At 33.7% G+C, this 16,182-nt stretch overlaps 1 protein-coding gene across 6 annotated transcripts in view; it reads left to right on the forward strand.

The window, feature by feature from the left end:
* RALGPS2 (Ral GEF with PH domain and SH3 binding motif 2) overlaps positions 1 to 16,182 on the forward strand; it is a 171,791-nt gene that overhangs the window by 137,065 nt on the left and 18,544 nt on the right. For 5 of the 6 annotated variants that reach the window (XM_076000408.1, XM_012772598.3, XM_012772597.3 and 2 more), the window contains 7 exons: positions 2,748 to 2,815; positions 4,131 to 4,266; positions 5,049 to 5,200; positions 8,383 to 8,437; positions 10,926 to 11,003; positions 12,591 to 12,696; positions 15,647 to 15,739. In XM_076000408.1, the coding sequence (XP_075856523.1) occupies positions 2,748 to 2,815; positions 4,131 to 4,266; positions 5,049 to 5,200; positions 8,383 to 8,437; positions 10,926 to 11,003; positions 12,591 to 12,696; positions 15,647 to 15,739 (688 nt within the window). The remainder of the gene's footprint in view (positions 1 to 2,747; positions 2,816 to 4,130; positions 4,267 to 5,048; positions 5,201 to 8,382; positions 8,438 to 10,925; positions 11,004 to 12,590; positions 12,697 to 15,646; positions 15,740 to 16,182) is intronic. The other variant, XM_012772599.3, reaches the window with a different exon arrangement.

Raw genomic sequence — 16,182 nt, forward strand, 5'->3', positions numbered from 1 at the left:
AGGAAATTGTATTTTGTTTGCTTCTTTTCTTTCACCCACTAGACTGTTAAGCTTAAGAAGAGCAGGGACACCATGTCTGCCTTGTCAGTTATATTTCAGTTCTGAGCACAGTGCCCAACACAAACCAGGTGTTCAATAAAAACTTAACAAATGAATATATGCGGTATGGTCTGTAGCCTGAATAAAGTAAACTTCTCTATAAAAAGAAAAAGAAAGGAGCAGTCTGGTTAATCATACATCTATTCAACACATGAATTTTAACATTGTCAAATAATTGAAATCATGTTTAATTTCCTCTTAGGTTATCAAATAACTTAAAAACCTACAATAAAACAATAGTTTATCATTATGAATGCTGAATGCCACTTGTATTATGTAATTTCATTAAAAATTCCATTCAGTCCAATTAGCTGTGTAAATAAAAAAAAAATGAAAAAAAAAAAATTCCAGTTGATAGAATGCTAAACAGTTTTTATTAATTTTCAGACAAATTCTTAGCAATATTAGTCTTCATGTATTATCCCAAAGCATTTTCTACAACTTTTTATTTATTTATTTATTTATTTATTTATTTTTTTTTTTTGAGACAGAGTCTTGCTTTGTTGCCTAGGCTAGAGTGAGTGCCATGGCGTCAGCCTAGCTCACAGCAACCTCAATCTCCTGGCTCAAGCAATCCTTCTGCCTCAGCCTCCCAAGTAGCTGGGACTACAGGCATGCGCCACCATGCCCGGCTAATTTTATTTATATATATATATATATATATATATATATATATATATATATATATATATATATTAGTTGGCCAATTAATTTCTTTCTATTTATAGTAGAGACGGGGTCTCGCTCTTGCTCAGGCTGGTTTCGAACTCCTGACCTCGAGCAATCCGCCCGCCTCGGCCTCCCAGAGAGCTAGGATTACAGGCGTGAGCCACCACGCCCGGCCTTTCTACAACTTTTTTAGTATCCTATTTCCTGAAATAGCTTTCAGTGATAGGAATTATAATCTCTTTTGCTATGGAATTCAAAACTGAATATATTATCCTAAATGGAACATGAGTATCAACTAATAAACTTTGATAAGAATTTACTAGGAATTTTGCTAACCTTTTTATTTTTATTGATCTTTCTTTTGAAGAATTGTGTTAGTTGATTTGTTGGGTAGTTAGTTTTATTTATTTATTTATTTATTTTTGAGACAGAGCCTCACTTTTGTTGCCCTGGCTAGAGTGCCCTGGCGTCAGCTTAGCTCACAGCAACCTCAGACTCCTGCGCTCAAGCGATCTTTCTATCTCAGCATCCCGAGTAGCTGGGACTACAGACATGCACCACCATGCCCGGCTAATTTTGTCTATATATATTTTTTAGTTGGTCAATTAATTTCTTTCTATTTTTGGTAGAGACTGGGTCTCGCTCAGGCTGGTTTCGAACTCCTGACCTCGAGCGATCCGCCCGCCTCGGCCTCCCAGAGTGCTAGGATTACAGGCCTGAGCCACCACGCCCTGCCTGGGTGGTTAGTTTTAAATAAGATGTTTTTGAAATTTTCAGTGTTACAGTCAAACCAATAGCCTATCCAGTAAAGATTCTAGAAATAATTTGCATAATATATTTCATAACATATATGAAAGTTCCTGAATTTAAGTGGTAGGTGTCAGTATAAACTCAAGCAAGTTAAATCATCTATCAAATTTCTTTTCTTTTTTTTTTTTTTTTTTTTTGGTGAGACAGAGTCTTGCTCTGTTGCTCTGGCTAAAGTACAGTGGCATCATTATAGCTTACTGCTCCTGACCTCAAACTATCCTCCCACCTCGGCCTCCCAGAGTACAAGGATTATAGGCATGTGCCACCGTCCCCAGCCCTCATGAAATATCTTTAAATGTGTTGAATTGTTTGGCAACTTTGAGGTAGTTAAGGAGATTTTTTATTTTTATTTATTTTAAATTATTTAGAGATAGGGTCTCACTCTGTCACCCAGGCTGGGCTACATTGGCATAGTCAGAGTTCACTCTACCCTTGAATTCTTGGGCTCAAGCAATCCCCCTGCCTCAGCCTCCAGAGTAACGGGGACTACAGGCGTGCGCCACCATAACCAGCTACTTTTTTCATTCTTTTAGAGACAGGCTCCCTGTGTTGCCCAGGCAGGTCTTGAATTGGCCTCAAGTGATCCTTCCACCTCAGTCTTCTGAGTCAGTATAGGTATAAGCAACCATTCCTGGCTCAAGGTTGTTTTTGTTTTTGTTTTTGGAGACAGGGTGTTGGTCCGTCACCAGGGCTAGAGTACAGTGATGTTATCATAGCTCACTGCAGCCTTAAACTCCTGGTCTGAAGTGATCCTCCTGCCTTAGCCTCTTGAGTAGCTGGGATAATAGGTGCTTGCCACCACACCCAGCAAATTTTTCTATTTTTTGTAGAGATGGGGTCTTGCTCTTGCTCAGGCTTCTGGCCTCAAGTAGTCCTCCTGTCTCAGCCTCCCAAAGTGCTAGGATTACATGAGCCACCATGCCCTGCCAAGATAATTTTTAAGTACAACTTTTTAATGTTTTTCTCCTCCCTAATATTTCCTAGAATAACCATAAGATCTGCTTTATATGAAGGAGATAGACATAACATCTTAAAGATTGTTCTTGAAGAAAAATATACAGCTTAGATTTTTTTATTAAAATGTTTCCTTTTTGTGAGAAAATACATAACTTTAATATTATTTTGTCAAATGTTAATCACTTTATGTGTTTTGTCTTTTTAAAATTCAGGCTTTCGTTAAAGATAGAACCAGGGACAAGCACACCTCGTTCTGCTGCTTCCAGGGAAGATTTAGTAGGTTAGTGCATACTTTTTTCTTGTTACCAAATAGTAAATCAGATAACCTAATAAGAATGTACTCCAAAGTAAATAAAAACTTGACATATCTTATATTGTGTGCAAAACTTTATTTTGGTGCTAAAATCTGTCAATACTTTCTAGAGATTTTTTTGTTTTTTAATTTAAAAGTTGCATGAGTTGCATGTAGTTTGTTAGTAATGTACAAACAAATATGCTACCTAATCAAGGAAAATAGATGCAGAGATAGAAAATAACAGATGTGTGTTTATGAATATTCTATTCATTATTTTTATTAAGAATACACTGTCTGAGGCAGTGAGAGTTGATTACACCAGAAATTTCTATGGTCTAAGTGGTAAATTCTACTAATTTTAATAATTATAGAAGTCAATTTTAGTGACTTAATTTTTTTTAAAGTTTACTTTAATACTGGGCCAAGTACTAAAAATATAAAAATCATAGTCCCTTATTGCCTTATATATTGTATGTATATTACAAATAACTTTAAAAACCCATAAAATTGAAGGGAATCATTATTTAAGAAATCATTGATAAGTACCTTTTTAAAAATTCCCAATATACACATTTGCACTAAGCTTCATATTGTATATTCTAAAAAATATTTGAAGCCTTATCTAATAAGATATGAAGAAGTGAAGGAACAAACCATGACAGTATCTATAGGGAAGAGCATTCCAAGCAGGAAAAAAAATTCAATTTAAATCTCTTTTTTTTTTTTTTAGGGTGTACAGTTAGTGTATAGAATTTAAATCTCTTAAATTTGCTTTTCTTTTAATTCTTAAAGCAATATTTTGCAAATCTGTATATTTTTGACTTCTATATTTTATTCCCATAGCTTGAACAGTATCAGTGTAGACTTAATTTCTAATTTGAGTGCTTGACTTACCCTACACATTCTTTATCTAATAGGAAGCTGAAACTAGGAGTAAAGAAGCAATATATAAAATTAAAAGAGCACTGACCTAGGTTCAGATTTTGTCTCTGATGTGAGATCCTAAGTGGACCTTTTCTAATTCTGCTTCTTCCCATGTAAATTCACATTGCCTCTACTTAATACAAATAAGATAGATAGAAATTAATAGATTATGTATGGTTTGGGAGTTTGTCTTTTAGGACTTGGGAACTATTTCCCATCTTTAAGTCAATTAAATAGAACTAACATTAATATTATCTTAAAATTGAAACCAGATTTAATATTTTATACCAAGGGATGAAAAATAAAATAATCCTTTGAAACCACTTGAAAATTTCCTCTCTTTCTCTTTCTCTCTCTCTTTTTAATTTAACCCCAGGTCCTGAAGTAGGAGCATCACCACAGAGTGGAAGAAAAAGTGCGGCAGCTGAAGGAGCCTTGCTGCCCCAGACACCCCCATCCCCTCGGAACCTGGTTCCACACGGACACAGGAAGTGCCACAGCTTGGGTTATAAGTCAGCATTTTTTAATCTTTCAGTTTTTTAAGTTGTTTGTAGTTGGATTTATTATCTGTTTACCTTAATAGTTAAATAGAAAATAGTGTCCTTGAATAGTTTCCTTTTTTTTTTTTAAATAACAGCCTTTTTCTGATTCAATAAAACATCTTGTTTGCCTAAAAGCATTTATTTCTTCCTTTATCTAAATAATGAATTACCTGAAATGAGCTTTCCTCAACTATACACTCATTTGGGGAAGATAAATGAACATTATAGAGAGCCATCATAAATTAAATCAGGATAGCACTATACCTTTTTTTTTAATTATAACTTTTATATTAAGACAATTATTTTCTTAACTAAGTCATAAATTAAGATCTATAAAAACTATTCTCTTTATTCCTAAATACAACAACAGGGAAACTGATTTTTTAACTTCTTTGGTTTTGTAATATTTTGTTTCAAAAAGCTGATCCATGTTCACTTTTGCCATGATTTTTAAGAAAATTTAATAACTATTCTCCAAAAGTGAATGTGAAAACAATTTTTTTAGTGGAACTGAGGCTCAAGATGAATTTTAAGTATGCTGAAGTTATATGGGTAGATATGGCCAAGTTTCCTAAAACATTTTCCCTAAACTGTTAGTTTGAGGTAGAATCTATATATGTTCATTAGTATGAGAGTTCACAGGTTCAGGATAGCAGATAAATCTTTTATATCCTAAATCTTTGTAGTATCTTTTATATCCTAAATTAATAACAACATTAAAAGATATGAAAAATATTTCTCTTTGTTTCCAGTTTCATTCATAAAATGAACACAGCAGAGTTTAAGAGTGCAACGTTCCCAAATGCAGGGCCAAGACATCTGTTAGATGATAGCGTCATGGAGCCCCATGCACCATCTCGAGGCCAAGCTGAAAGTTCTACTCTTTCTAGTGGAATATCAATAGGTGAGAAATAGTTCTATGCAAGGGTTCCAACTTAACATAAAATGAAAATTTTAATAACTCACGTGGAAAAAATTCATTAACCCTACCATACATAGAGAAAATTTAGTTTTAAAAAAAAGGTAGCAATTAAATACAGGGTGAAGTTCATAATTCATGATGGTTTTAAAAGTGCTTAATGTTTTTGAGTCCAAAAAGGAAGGCATTTGAAGATATGGTGGGAAAAGAATGTGGGCTGGTTGCATTAGTTAACTGCATGCAACTTGGATGTAGGAATGAGGAAAAGGGTGTAGTCAAGTATGACTCCAAGTTATGTGGATTAAGCAACTAGTTGGATGATGGTGCTGTTACCAAGGTAGAGAAGACTGGGCAGTAAAGTGTTTGTGAAGAGCGGCTGAGTTTGGGAGTCAAGAATTCTGTTTTGCACATGTGCCTGTGGGGCTGTCAGGTAGATTGTGAATGTATGAATCTGGAGCTCAGTGGGGTATGATCAGGTTAAGAAAGATAGGCCATTAAAGGCAGCTCAAAGGAGAGATCAGTGAAGTGTGGGAGTTGGGGAGGGGGGGGGACCAGAGTGGGATACTACAAAACTCAGTAGACAAATTGTTTCCAGGAGGAGGAAAGTGCTGAATGTATCAATATCAAATGCAAAAGAGAAATAAAATGAGGATGGGGAATCAACCAGGGGATTTGGGAAGATAAAAGTCATTGGTGATTTTGACAAGGGTTGCTTCATAGAATGATGAGATGGGCAAAGCCCTACTTGGAGTAGATTTGAGAATGAGGGATGAGAAAATAAAGATATCTACTATGAAGGAGAGCAGAAAATTGGGGGCATAATGAATAGGGATGTGAGATTAAGAGAGAGGTTTGTTTGTTTTTACTTTCTAAATTTTTCTTTACTTTCTAAATCTTCTAGATGAGCATTGTTTCTTTTTATAATTAGAAATTATCCATACATTGCTATTTTTATTTTTAAAAAATAAAAGAGGAAAATATCTTCCTCTGTGATTAAGTACCAGGTTGCTGAAGAGCTAAGCCTATTATTGTTAATATGATCTTCTCAGTGTTGATTCATGCCAATAGAAATATGCAAAAGGAGATTCATTTTCTTGGACGTATTGACCTCTTTAGCCCTTGAGAGTTCTAAACCCTGAAAATGAAATTACTTCACAGCTCTCCTTTACCATGCAGCAGTTATTTAATGTTCTCATTTTTATGAATGAAAATGATTAAATGATGACAAAATCTTTGAAATAGAAGACAAGTTTGTTACCTGAAATACCTTTTATTAATGTTCTAAGTTGCCTATATGCAAATACCAACCTCAGTCTGAAAATTTATACACAGGAAAATTTGTAAAAGGAAGAACTTTTGCCAGACAAATATTTGTTACACTTACAGAACCTGGCATGCCACTTAAGGCAAAAAATAATTTTTAAGGTTACAGCTCTCAAGTATGTAATACTTGGCTTTTTCCCATCATAAGTATTATAATGATTGTTCTCTAGTTCATTTGTAGCTTTTACTTTTCATACACGTTATTTTGATTACCTCAAGGTAGTTATCTAGTTATTTTGAGTTAAAGTTAGTTGTCTCTTTGGAGACTTTTTTCTTTTAGAGGAGATTTTTGCCTTTGTGTTTATTTTCTGTATTCTAAGGCTAAGCAGGTAAACAGTAAAAGATTGTTGCGTCATTGTTTGTAAATTAAGAACACTACACATAGGCATTTACCATCCAGAATTTTTGTTTTAAAGCTTTAACATTATGAAAAAAGAGTAAGTCTATTACCATAAGATGGTAGGTGTTAATACACAAAATAGTTTTTTCCTTAGCTGTAACTTTTACATGCAGTATTAATCCTCAATACTATACCATGAAGATTTTGAAAGTACTGTGGAAAAATTAACCAGTGCTTGGGGAAAATGGCCTCAAACATTTTCTAATATGTTCTCTATGTCCTAGATAACCTACAGTAGTCTTGCCTAGCTAAGGGCGGCATATCCACTCTGACCTTCACACTTCTGAAAAAGCTTACATTTTCTACAAATGTCATACTAATTATGCTTAAAAGGTAATCTGCAGGACCCCACCAACACAGATTTCCTCTGGTTTCTCGTCTGAACCACACAATACAGAAAATTATTTCAGTGACTATTGTGTCGATTCATCCAAGGATGGAACATAACTAGTGCCATTCTACACCCATAGAAGAGGTATACTTCTGTCACAACTAATGGATAGCTATGGCTACGGTCCCCAACCCCCGAGCTGAGGCCCAGTACTGGTTCGTGGCCTGATAGGAACTGGGCGTCGCATCACTGCCTGAGAGCTCTGCCTCTCCCCTCCCGCCCACACACGCCTCTGTGGAAAACTGTCTTCCATGAAACTGGTCCCTGGTACCAGAAAGGTTGGGGACTGCTCCCTTAGCTTTAGAGTCTGAGTCTCTCATAGAACCCTGGTTGTAAAAGTCTGATAGACTATTCAGCTTGATGTATTAATCATCCTAATTTTATTGAGAGCCAGAATTATCTTTAAAATAACTTTTAAATCAATCTAAGCTGTTTTGAACTCTCCAAATTCATTCTCCTTAGTTCTTTTTCCAGCTAATTTTAAACTTTCTATTTGAAGATTGTTTTAACTGATCTTTTGTCCAAAGAGAAAGGTGTTATTAATACAACTTCATAGCATTAATTTTCTTTTAATTTCCATCAACCTTGTCTCTAAAGGCAAAGAATTGGATTTCATTAAGCTTTTTATTCTTATGGTACTAATGGATTTTAATACAAAGGGAAAAAGAAGTATGCCGTGATCATCTAAGGATTTCATAATTACATTGGTCCTAGATTATGACAGACTTAATAAGAAAAATTTTATGCTATTTTATAGTCTCTAATGGTGGGAAAAAATGATTATTTAACATAATGAATTTGAGCTATCAGTAGGCATACAAAAATGTTTTATGCTATTTTGTTATTTTAGGTAGTCTTGTCAATTTATAATCCAGTATATATTGCAGAATAAACCTAGTGGCAATAATAGTGGAATAAAGAATTATGTGTATGTTCCCCCACAATGTGATTGTCATTTTATGAGCACAGTTAGTGAGATTATTTTTAAAATATAAAATCTAAACTGGAAAAATAATTGTGATGTTTAAAAAGTAGAAAACTTCTGATTTTTAGGTAGCAGTGACGGTTCTGAACTAAGTGAAGAGACCTCATGGCCTGCTTTTGAAAGGTAAGAGAAATTGTCCACTTGAACTATTTTATTTTGCCTGACTTAAAGTATATGATAATATGCATTTTAAGAGATAATGTTTAACATATATCCCTAAGGGACTATTTAAGCTTCCTGCTAGTAGAAGAAATTAAGAAGTTGATATTTAGGTCTGGAATTGTAAGTAATGAGAATGATTGGCTGATAGTCATATCTATAAATGTTTATTTGGTGGCATGACACATGTATTTGAATTTTAGTAATTTAAAATAATCATAGTCAATTTACATACTTATGTATTCAAATATGAAATTATTTTCTTAAGTTCTGGTTCATTTAAGTAATTTTAAGGCATTTACTGTAATGGTCATGCTTATTCTCTGCCACTTTGTCAAGGGCAAAATGACTTAATAAATTTTAAATTATACTGTAAGTAAAGCAGATTGAAGTTTGAATTGAAATTGTCATGAACTCAAAATTTACACAAAGTACACCTATTTATACTGAAATACTATAAGTTGTGCTCCCTTCTCCTTTTCTTTGTTGCTTTAAACTATAAAAACCATCATCTGCCTGCAGCAAATAGCATGGTGTATTGATCTTCAAATACACAGATCTTCCTAAGATGGTAGCAACACAAGAAAAATAATTGTTATTTACTAAATGTCCATTAGGATTGTTATGTTATCTCTCACCACTTCAGTCCTGCTATTTTTAAACTCATAAGATATTTGACTCTTGACTAAAATATTGCTCCTTTTTGTAATATACTAAGTTTCTAAATAATGCCTCTATTTATTTTTTAGTATGAGGGTTGTTTAGGTTGAATGTTGAATATCATATTAACACTAGATTTGAAAATATTTAGTTACCTAACTCCCTATCAATCACTTTTTAATAGAAGACAATTTGAAATTAAATTGTATTTTAATCGGTTAATTTCAAGCTGTTTAATTAGAAAATTAGATCCTTATTCCTCATGAAATTTCTTAAAGATTTCTCGCCATTATGTGATTAAGATTTTATTTATAAACCCTATATTTCAAAGTAGTTTTGATCCTTTCTACTCTAATTATCAGTGCTCCCAAGATTATTGTTTTGGAGGATTCTTAACAATTTGCTTTTATATATTATTTCTCTTCCAACTTTTACTTGAAATCTCTTTATTTCAGTTTGCCTGAAATAGGAAAAACACAACAGTTGATTCTGGCATGCTGTCTGAATTTGTACAAATTGTCTTTCCCTCTAGAATGTTCATAATACCATCACGTTTGATTTATAGAGTATACTGTAATCTTTAGGTAAAAAATATTGATTAACAAAATTTTTTCTTAGATTGCTTGAGTTAAGTGAATAACCAGACCGGTGTGTTAAATAATCTGTTCTCATCCCAGCAGGTTACTTATGAAGATAGTATTTTTTTTTTTTCAGCATAATAAAGGATCAAGCAATGAAGATAGTATTTAACAGTGTTACCTTCACATCTCAAAACAATATTTTTCTTTTATGACAAATGTTTTGCTTTGCAGACATTTGCAGCTAAAAAAAATCTGTACCTATGCCAAATTTAAATCAGTGGCTCTTGGAACATTTCAGGAACAGTTAAATGAATGCTGCCCAGCAAGATTCAAACATGCAATAATAAAAAGTGAATAAAGAACTAAGATTTACCTTACTTATGAATAGTGCATTTGAAAATAGTACTCTGAATGTTAACTTGCCATTTTCTGTTCTTATTTTCTAGAAAGAGATCAAATATATTATTGCTTAAGTTGCTAAAATAATGCTTTTTCTTTTAAATATTATTTATCAGCAATGCTACTTTTAGCAGGCAAAGGAGTATTAGTGTTTATGTTTCTGTGTTTATTTCCTTTGTGTTAAGTATAATATGCCATTTTGGATAAATATATTAACTCAAACCATATTTTATCATTTATTGGCTTTTTCAGTTGATATAGAAATAGTATAATACCTACTTTACCCAATTCATCTCTTTTAAGTTTTCTTTGATTTAATATAAAGGATAAAGAGGAAAATAAGATTTTCCTCATTAATTTTAAATTTACAAGCCACATTGCTTTTAGGTGTCTTCATAGGGACATATAATAAAAATGGAATTATTTATATAAATCCAGGTATCATATTCAAACTGGAATCCAAGAAGTATAATAGAAACGTAAGGGTTTTTCAAGGATTTTTCAGGTTTTTATATTATTTGGCTATAAGTAGCTCTTTAATTCCTTTAGTAGATTTGTTAAAATGAATGTATACATAAAGATATGGTATATACTAAACACCTATAAGTATTTCTAGAGTCAATAGTAGAAGAAAAAATTTTTTTAAATCTATGCTGCATGCTTTAAAAAAAGAATGGAAAAATCATATACCATCGTTTTGTAAGATTTAGAAAGCTATATTACATGAAGAAACTATTATGCTGTTGTAGGTATTGATAATTGTGTGAGTAAAAGTATATGTAATATATACAATTTATAATGGAATCCAACAGGAACAGATTATACCATTCTCTCGGCCCGGTGACAAGAGTGGCACGAAATGGCTATCGAAGCCACATGAAGGCCAGCAGGTACAATTCCCCTGCATTCAGGGGTCACAGAACTCCCTTCTGGTGTTGGTGATCGGCTTACATGGGTCTGGTCTGACATTATTTCTGTTCTTTCTTAACTAATTGATTTAAAAACTAAACAAATTGCCCAGAAAAACTTTATTTCCAAGATTTGATATGGAGATAAATTTGAACTGATCTTTCTGATCACAGGGCTAGTTGCTACACTTGCATCTTTATGTCATATTTTTTAAATGCTTCCAAGTTGGAATGTTTTAACTGCACAGGTCTGTTTTTTGAATGCTGCTAGTTATTGAATGAGCAGTATAAAAATCTGATTATTCATAAGCTGCAATCAAAGCTTTTACTTTGCTAATAAATTAATTTGTCTGTTTTAAAAAAGTTTTTCAGATAAACCACAGGTCCTAAATTTAGACAAGTCTGTTTCATTAAGTAATATTTGTATATTTAAACTCATGTTCATTCAGTTGTTCACTGGTTAAATTGGGTCTCTATCTATACTACACTAGCTGCGGAGGCAAAGAAAGGTGGTACATTGATTGGGGCATGCGGTCTAGTGGTAATGAGTAATCAAACAATTCATAATACAACAAAATAGCAAACTTTATGTCAGTTTGATGGTGTCTAATCCCCTTGTGAATACCTCCTTGAATATAAATAGCTGTAGCATGAAATTTATACTGTTTTCTAGGTTTTTAAGTCACTTTGAAGACACCTAAATAATCACAAAGGAATAAACTAGCAAACTTCAGTTTTCCTTGCTGTTGTAGGAATTCTGCAGCTCATGTCAAGTCACCAGGGAATGATAGTTTTGTCAGTGTGTATGTTTAATTGGCTCATGTAAGAATCATTCTTGTTTTAAATATTGAACCTTAAATCAATTGGGAAAAGATATTAAAATGTTGATTGTTTTGTGATGGTTTTTAAAAGATATATGAAAAGGAAATCTTGAGTTTGAGAATTATTCCTTTCTTAGAGAGCTATTAAGCCATAATCAAATACTTATGCATCAACAGCATTTAAATGCTATTAAAATTTATTGCAGAAAGCTAATTTTTAAAATATATTGTTGTCTTTATTCTTTCTGCTATTTTAGAAGTAAATTAAGCATGGGTTTTCTCTTTCTTTTTTTCCTTTTTTAGCTTCTACTATTTTTATTTTCAGTTTTATAAACTTAAATACTTTTAACAATAGAATCCTCATCTTTCCTACCAGGACTTAAAGTTTCTAATGGGAAAAACAGTGATGCAGTGTGTCATGTTAAGAAGAAGGGAAAAAATCTTAAATGTTCAATCTTTACTGAAGTGAATTATTGCATTCTTTCTAAATTATACTTGTTCAGATGTCATGAAGTGTGTGTTTTTAACTATCTGCTGACTTGAATAACTTTCTTAATAATTTTTGTGACAGCTTATAAGTTTCAGATTAATAAACCTTTAAAATTGTCAGTGTCTTCTCAGCTCTCAATAAAATAACAAAGTTTTAAAAGGATAATTTAAGAATAATTACATTTTATTTAAGTACCTACTTGATGACTACTATAGACAAAAGCCCTTATGTGTTCTTTTCTTCATTTTATTGTTATAGTTCTGCAGAATCAGAAGATTTGGCAGTACATTTATATCCAGGAGCTGTTACTATTCAAGGTGTTCTCAGGAGAAAAACTTTGTTAAAAGAAGGCAAAAAACCTACAGTAAGATTGCATTATATTTTAATACACCTCTAAAAATATGCAAATGTATAAGATCCTAAAAAGTACTAAGACAATTGAAATGAAACCAGATATATAGTAGACTTGAAATAATATAAAATACTTCGCTTTATCCCATGGCAGTATATTCTAAGACACACACACACACACCGTGGATGCCTGAAACAACAGATAGTAATGGAACACGTTTCTCTTCATGCCTTCCACCCCAAACGTCTTTTCCATCTTAACTAAGCACGGATCACAACTCCGGCCATAACTTTTGCAGTTAGAGGTGGGATAGCAACAGTAGCACGGATTTCTTTCCTCCTGCACAATTTCTCAGGTAGAAGATTTGTTCTTACTGTAGATCTTAGCAACCTTGGCATATGACTTTTCTTTCCTTATGAAAGTGTTACTGTACTTGCCATATAGATTTTAATTAAATCATATATTAGGGCTGCTTAAATAAAGGTACTCCTGTGCTTTTTTTTTACCCTCTATTGTATTTCTTCTACAAGATTGTTTCTTAGAGACCCATGAAAGTATGTCATCCAGAAGTATTTTAGTAATAAGTTTAGGAAAAATAGAGAATAACAACCCTAAAAATGGAATTTGACTAATTTTGTTTTATTGGCTTATTTAGATCTTTGTAATGCAGTTTTATTTTCCTACATAAAATAGAACCTAGATATTAAATGTCTTCCAAACCATAACTATATTGGAGAAAATAAAAAGAACCTTAGTAGAATAAAACTTTTTATATGTAACAAAGAAGTTTTTCCCTAATACCAGCATAATGGTTTGACTACTAAAGAAAGATTTTTTTTTCTTTTCTCAAATTTGAAGTATAAAACCTTTTATGTATAGCCACACTTAACACTTTTAAAAGTATGAGAGCTTCTTAAAATATAAAAATAGCTTCTATCTGAGTAATCTTATTTCGCTGCTTATGTCACAGTAAACCAAAAGCACATACAATCAAGAAGCCATATTAGACCAGCTAGTAAACTAAGAATAGCAGGTCACTTGAGGCTTTACCATACCTATTATGTGCCAAGTGCTAGGAATAGAGCAGTGAACCAGATAAGACAAAGTGCCTACCCTATAAAGATTACATTCTAATAAGGAGAAACAGAGATTAAGTCCTTAAAATAAGGTCACAGGATACAGAATGATGGGGTGAGGAGGGATGTCACCATAGCAAGGCATTTGAGCTGAGATCTGACTGAGGAAGGTGAATTAGTCTTGTGAAGATCTAGAGTTCAAGAGACAAGAAGGCCCGTGTAGTTGAAGCATTGAAATTGGGAGAGGTGAAGGAGATGAGGTCAGGGACAAAAACCAGAGTTGTTTGATGACCTTATTAGAGGTGATGTATTAAAAGGGAAAGTGGAAATAAAGATAACTTCTAGGTTTGGGGACTGAGCTGGGTGGATGTTGAGGACATTTATTGAAATGGAGAGGACAGTTAAATCTTGGCCAAGTTCAATGTAATATGCTTATGAAATATTCAAGTGGAGATAACAGTTTGGCTCTTCAACAAGTGTTCAGGAGTTCAGCAGAGAGGCAGTATCCAGGGATAGAGATTTAGGAGTCATTAGCATATAAATAGTATTTGAAGTGTGGAACTGAATGAATAGATTATCTAGGAAGTGTAGCTGGGAAGAAAAAAGGGCTGTAGATAGAGCTCTGCAGCATTAAAGGTCTCCTACAAGAAGAGTGTAGAGGAAAACTAAGGAACTGTTATCCCAGAAGCCTAGGAGTTATATAAAATGTTTCAGGAAGAAAGGAGTGGTCAGCAAGATCATATGCCGCTAAAAGGCTGACTGTGATAAGAGGCTTTGGTAAAATTATAGTCATCGGTGACCTTGACGGCAGTGTTCTCAACCAGAAAGCCAAAATGAAGTAAAATAAGTAGAAAATGTGCAAAATAGAAGTACAGGCAAGAATTGGAGACAGCCTTGCAAGAAGTTATGCTGTGAAAAGGAGCAGAGAAATTGGATGGTATCTGAGGGATGAGGGGATGGGTCAAAGGAGGGATTTTAAAGATGAGAGTACTGGTAGGGCTCATTTGTATAATGTTGGTAGAGCGAGAGAAATTGAGATGCATCAGAGAGCGATAACTACAAAAGCAGGTTTCTTAAGATAGTGAGAGATAGTAGGTATGGAGGTCATAAAAGGAAAGTTGAGTTTGTCTTTAGATGGAATTAGAATTAACAATTCTATTGGCTCAGGAAGAAAGGCTGAGTATGTGAATCTACAAAACAGGTAGTTCAGTGGAATTGGTGTTGGAAAAATGAGATAGTTCTTACCAGATTGCATCTGTTTTTCTGTAGGAGGTATGCAATGACATGCTGGGAGGGAGAGTATGAAAATTTTGAGGAGAAGGTATGAAATAGTTGCCTCCAGATTGAGAGAGAGAGAAATGACTTGATTGGGTAAAAGAAAGCACTGTTAATTTCCATCTGAGATTGGTGACGCTAACTCGATCACTGGCACAGCTGTGCGTTTTCTCCAGCAGTATCCAGCTACTGTGGCCTGGCGCCAGCAACCAGACGATTAGACTTGACTAGGGTTAGGGTTTTATCAGGAGGGAAGGGGAAAGGGGTTAAAGTGTTTGGAAGTGAATGGATATAGTTTTGAACACTGGGATGTATGTAAATATATAGATGTGAAGAAAGGAGAGGGAAGATACAAGATTGGAGAGGGCAGGGGCAGTAATAGATAATATTAAAAAGGAAATAGGATTCTTGATGAGATTAAGAATTATCTGAATGAGAGTATTACAGTAGCTGGAAGTGGTAGGAGTATTTGAGATTTCAGAAGTGACATAACAGCTCTAAGGTTAGGTCTTCAATGGCTGAAGTGAAGTGGATCATTGGCCCTAAGAAGGTAGATAAACTGAGGAGCCAATAGCACTTTAATAGTATGTTCATGTGTTTGTCCTTTCTAGGTATCCTCTTGGACAAAATATTGGGTAGCTTTGTGTGGGACACAACTTTTTTACTATGCTGCCAAATCTCTAAAAGCTACAGAAAGAAAACATGTAAGTATACCTTCTCTAAATTTTTGGCATAGTTTCATAGCCGCTTTGTGGTTGTAAAGAAAGTAGCCCTTGTGGGATGCAAGGGGCTTTGTTTTGTTTTTTAGAGATAGAGTCTCTTATTGTTGCCCAAGGTAGAGTACAGTGGTGTAATCATAGCTCAAACTTTGTAACCTCAAACTCCTGGGCTTGAGTGATCCTCCCACCTCAGACTCCCAAGTAGCTAGAACTACAGGCACGCACCACCATGCCTAGATAAGATGCAAGGGTTTTTTGCGTTATGTTTTTTCCCATTTACTAATCTAGAAGTATTTTATACTTATTCCTTGTATGAATACAGTAATCAAATTATTTTTATTTGGTAAGACCATTCCAAAGAAGATCGTTGGAATAAATTCCAAATTTTTAAGTTCCTTTTTTTTTTTTTTTTTTTGAGACAGAGTCTC

Source organism: Microcebus murinus, chromosome 2 (assembly GCF_040939455.1).
Source record: "Microcebus murinus isolate Inina chromosome 2, M.murinus_Inina_mat1.0, whole genome shotgun sequence".
In the NCBI taxonomy this organism is placed as follows: Eukaryota; Metazoa; Chordata; class Mammalia; order Primates; family Cheirogaleidae; genus Microcebus; species Microcebus murinus.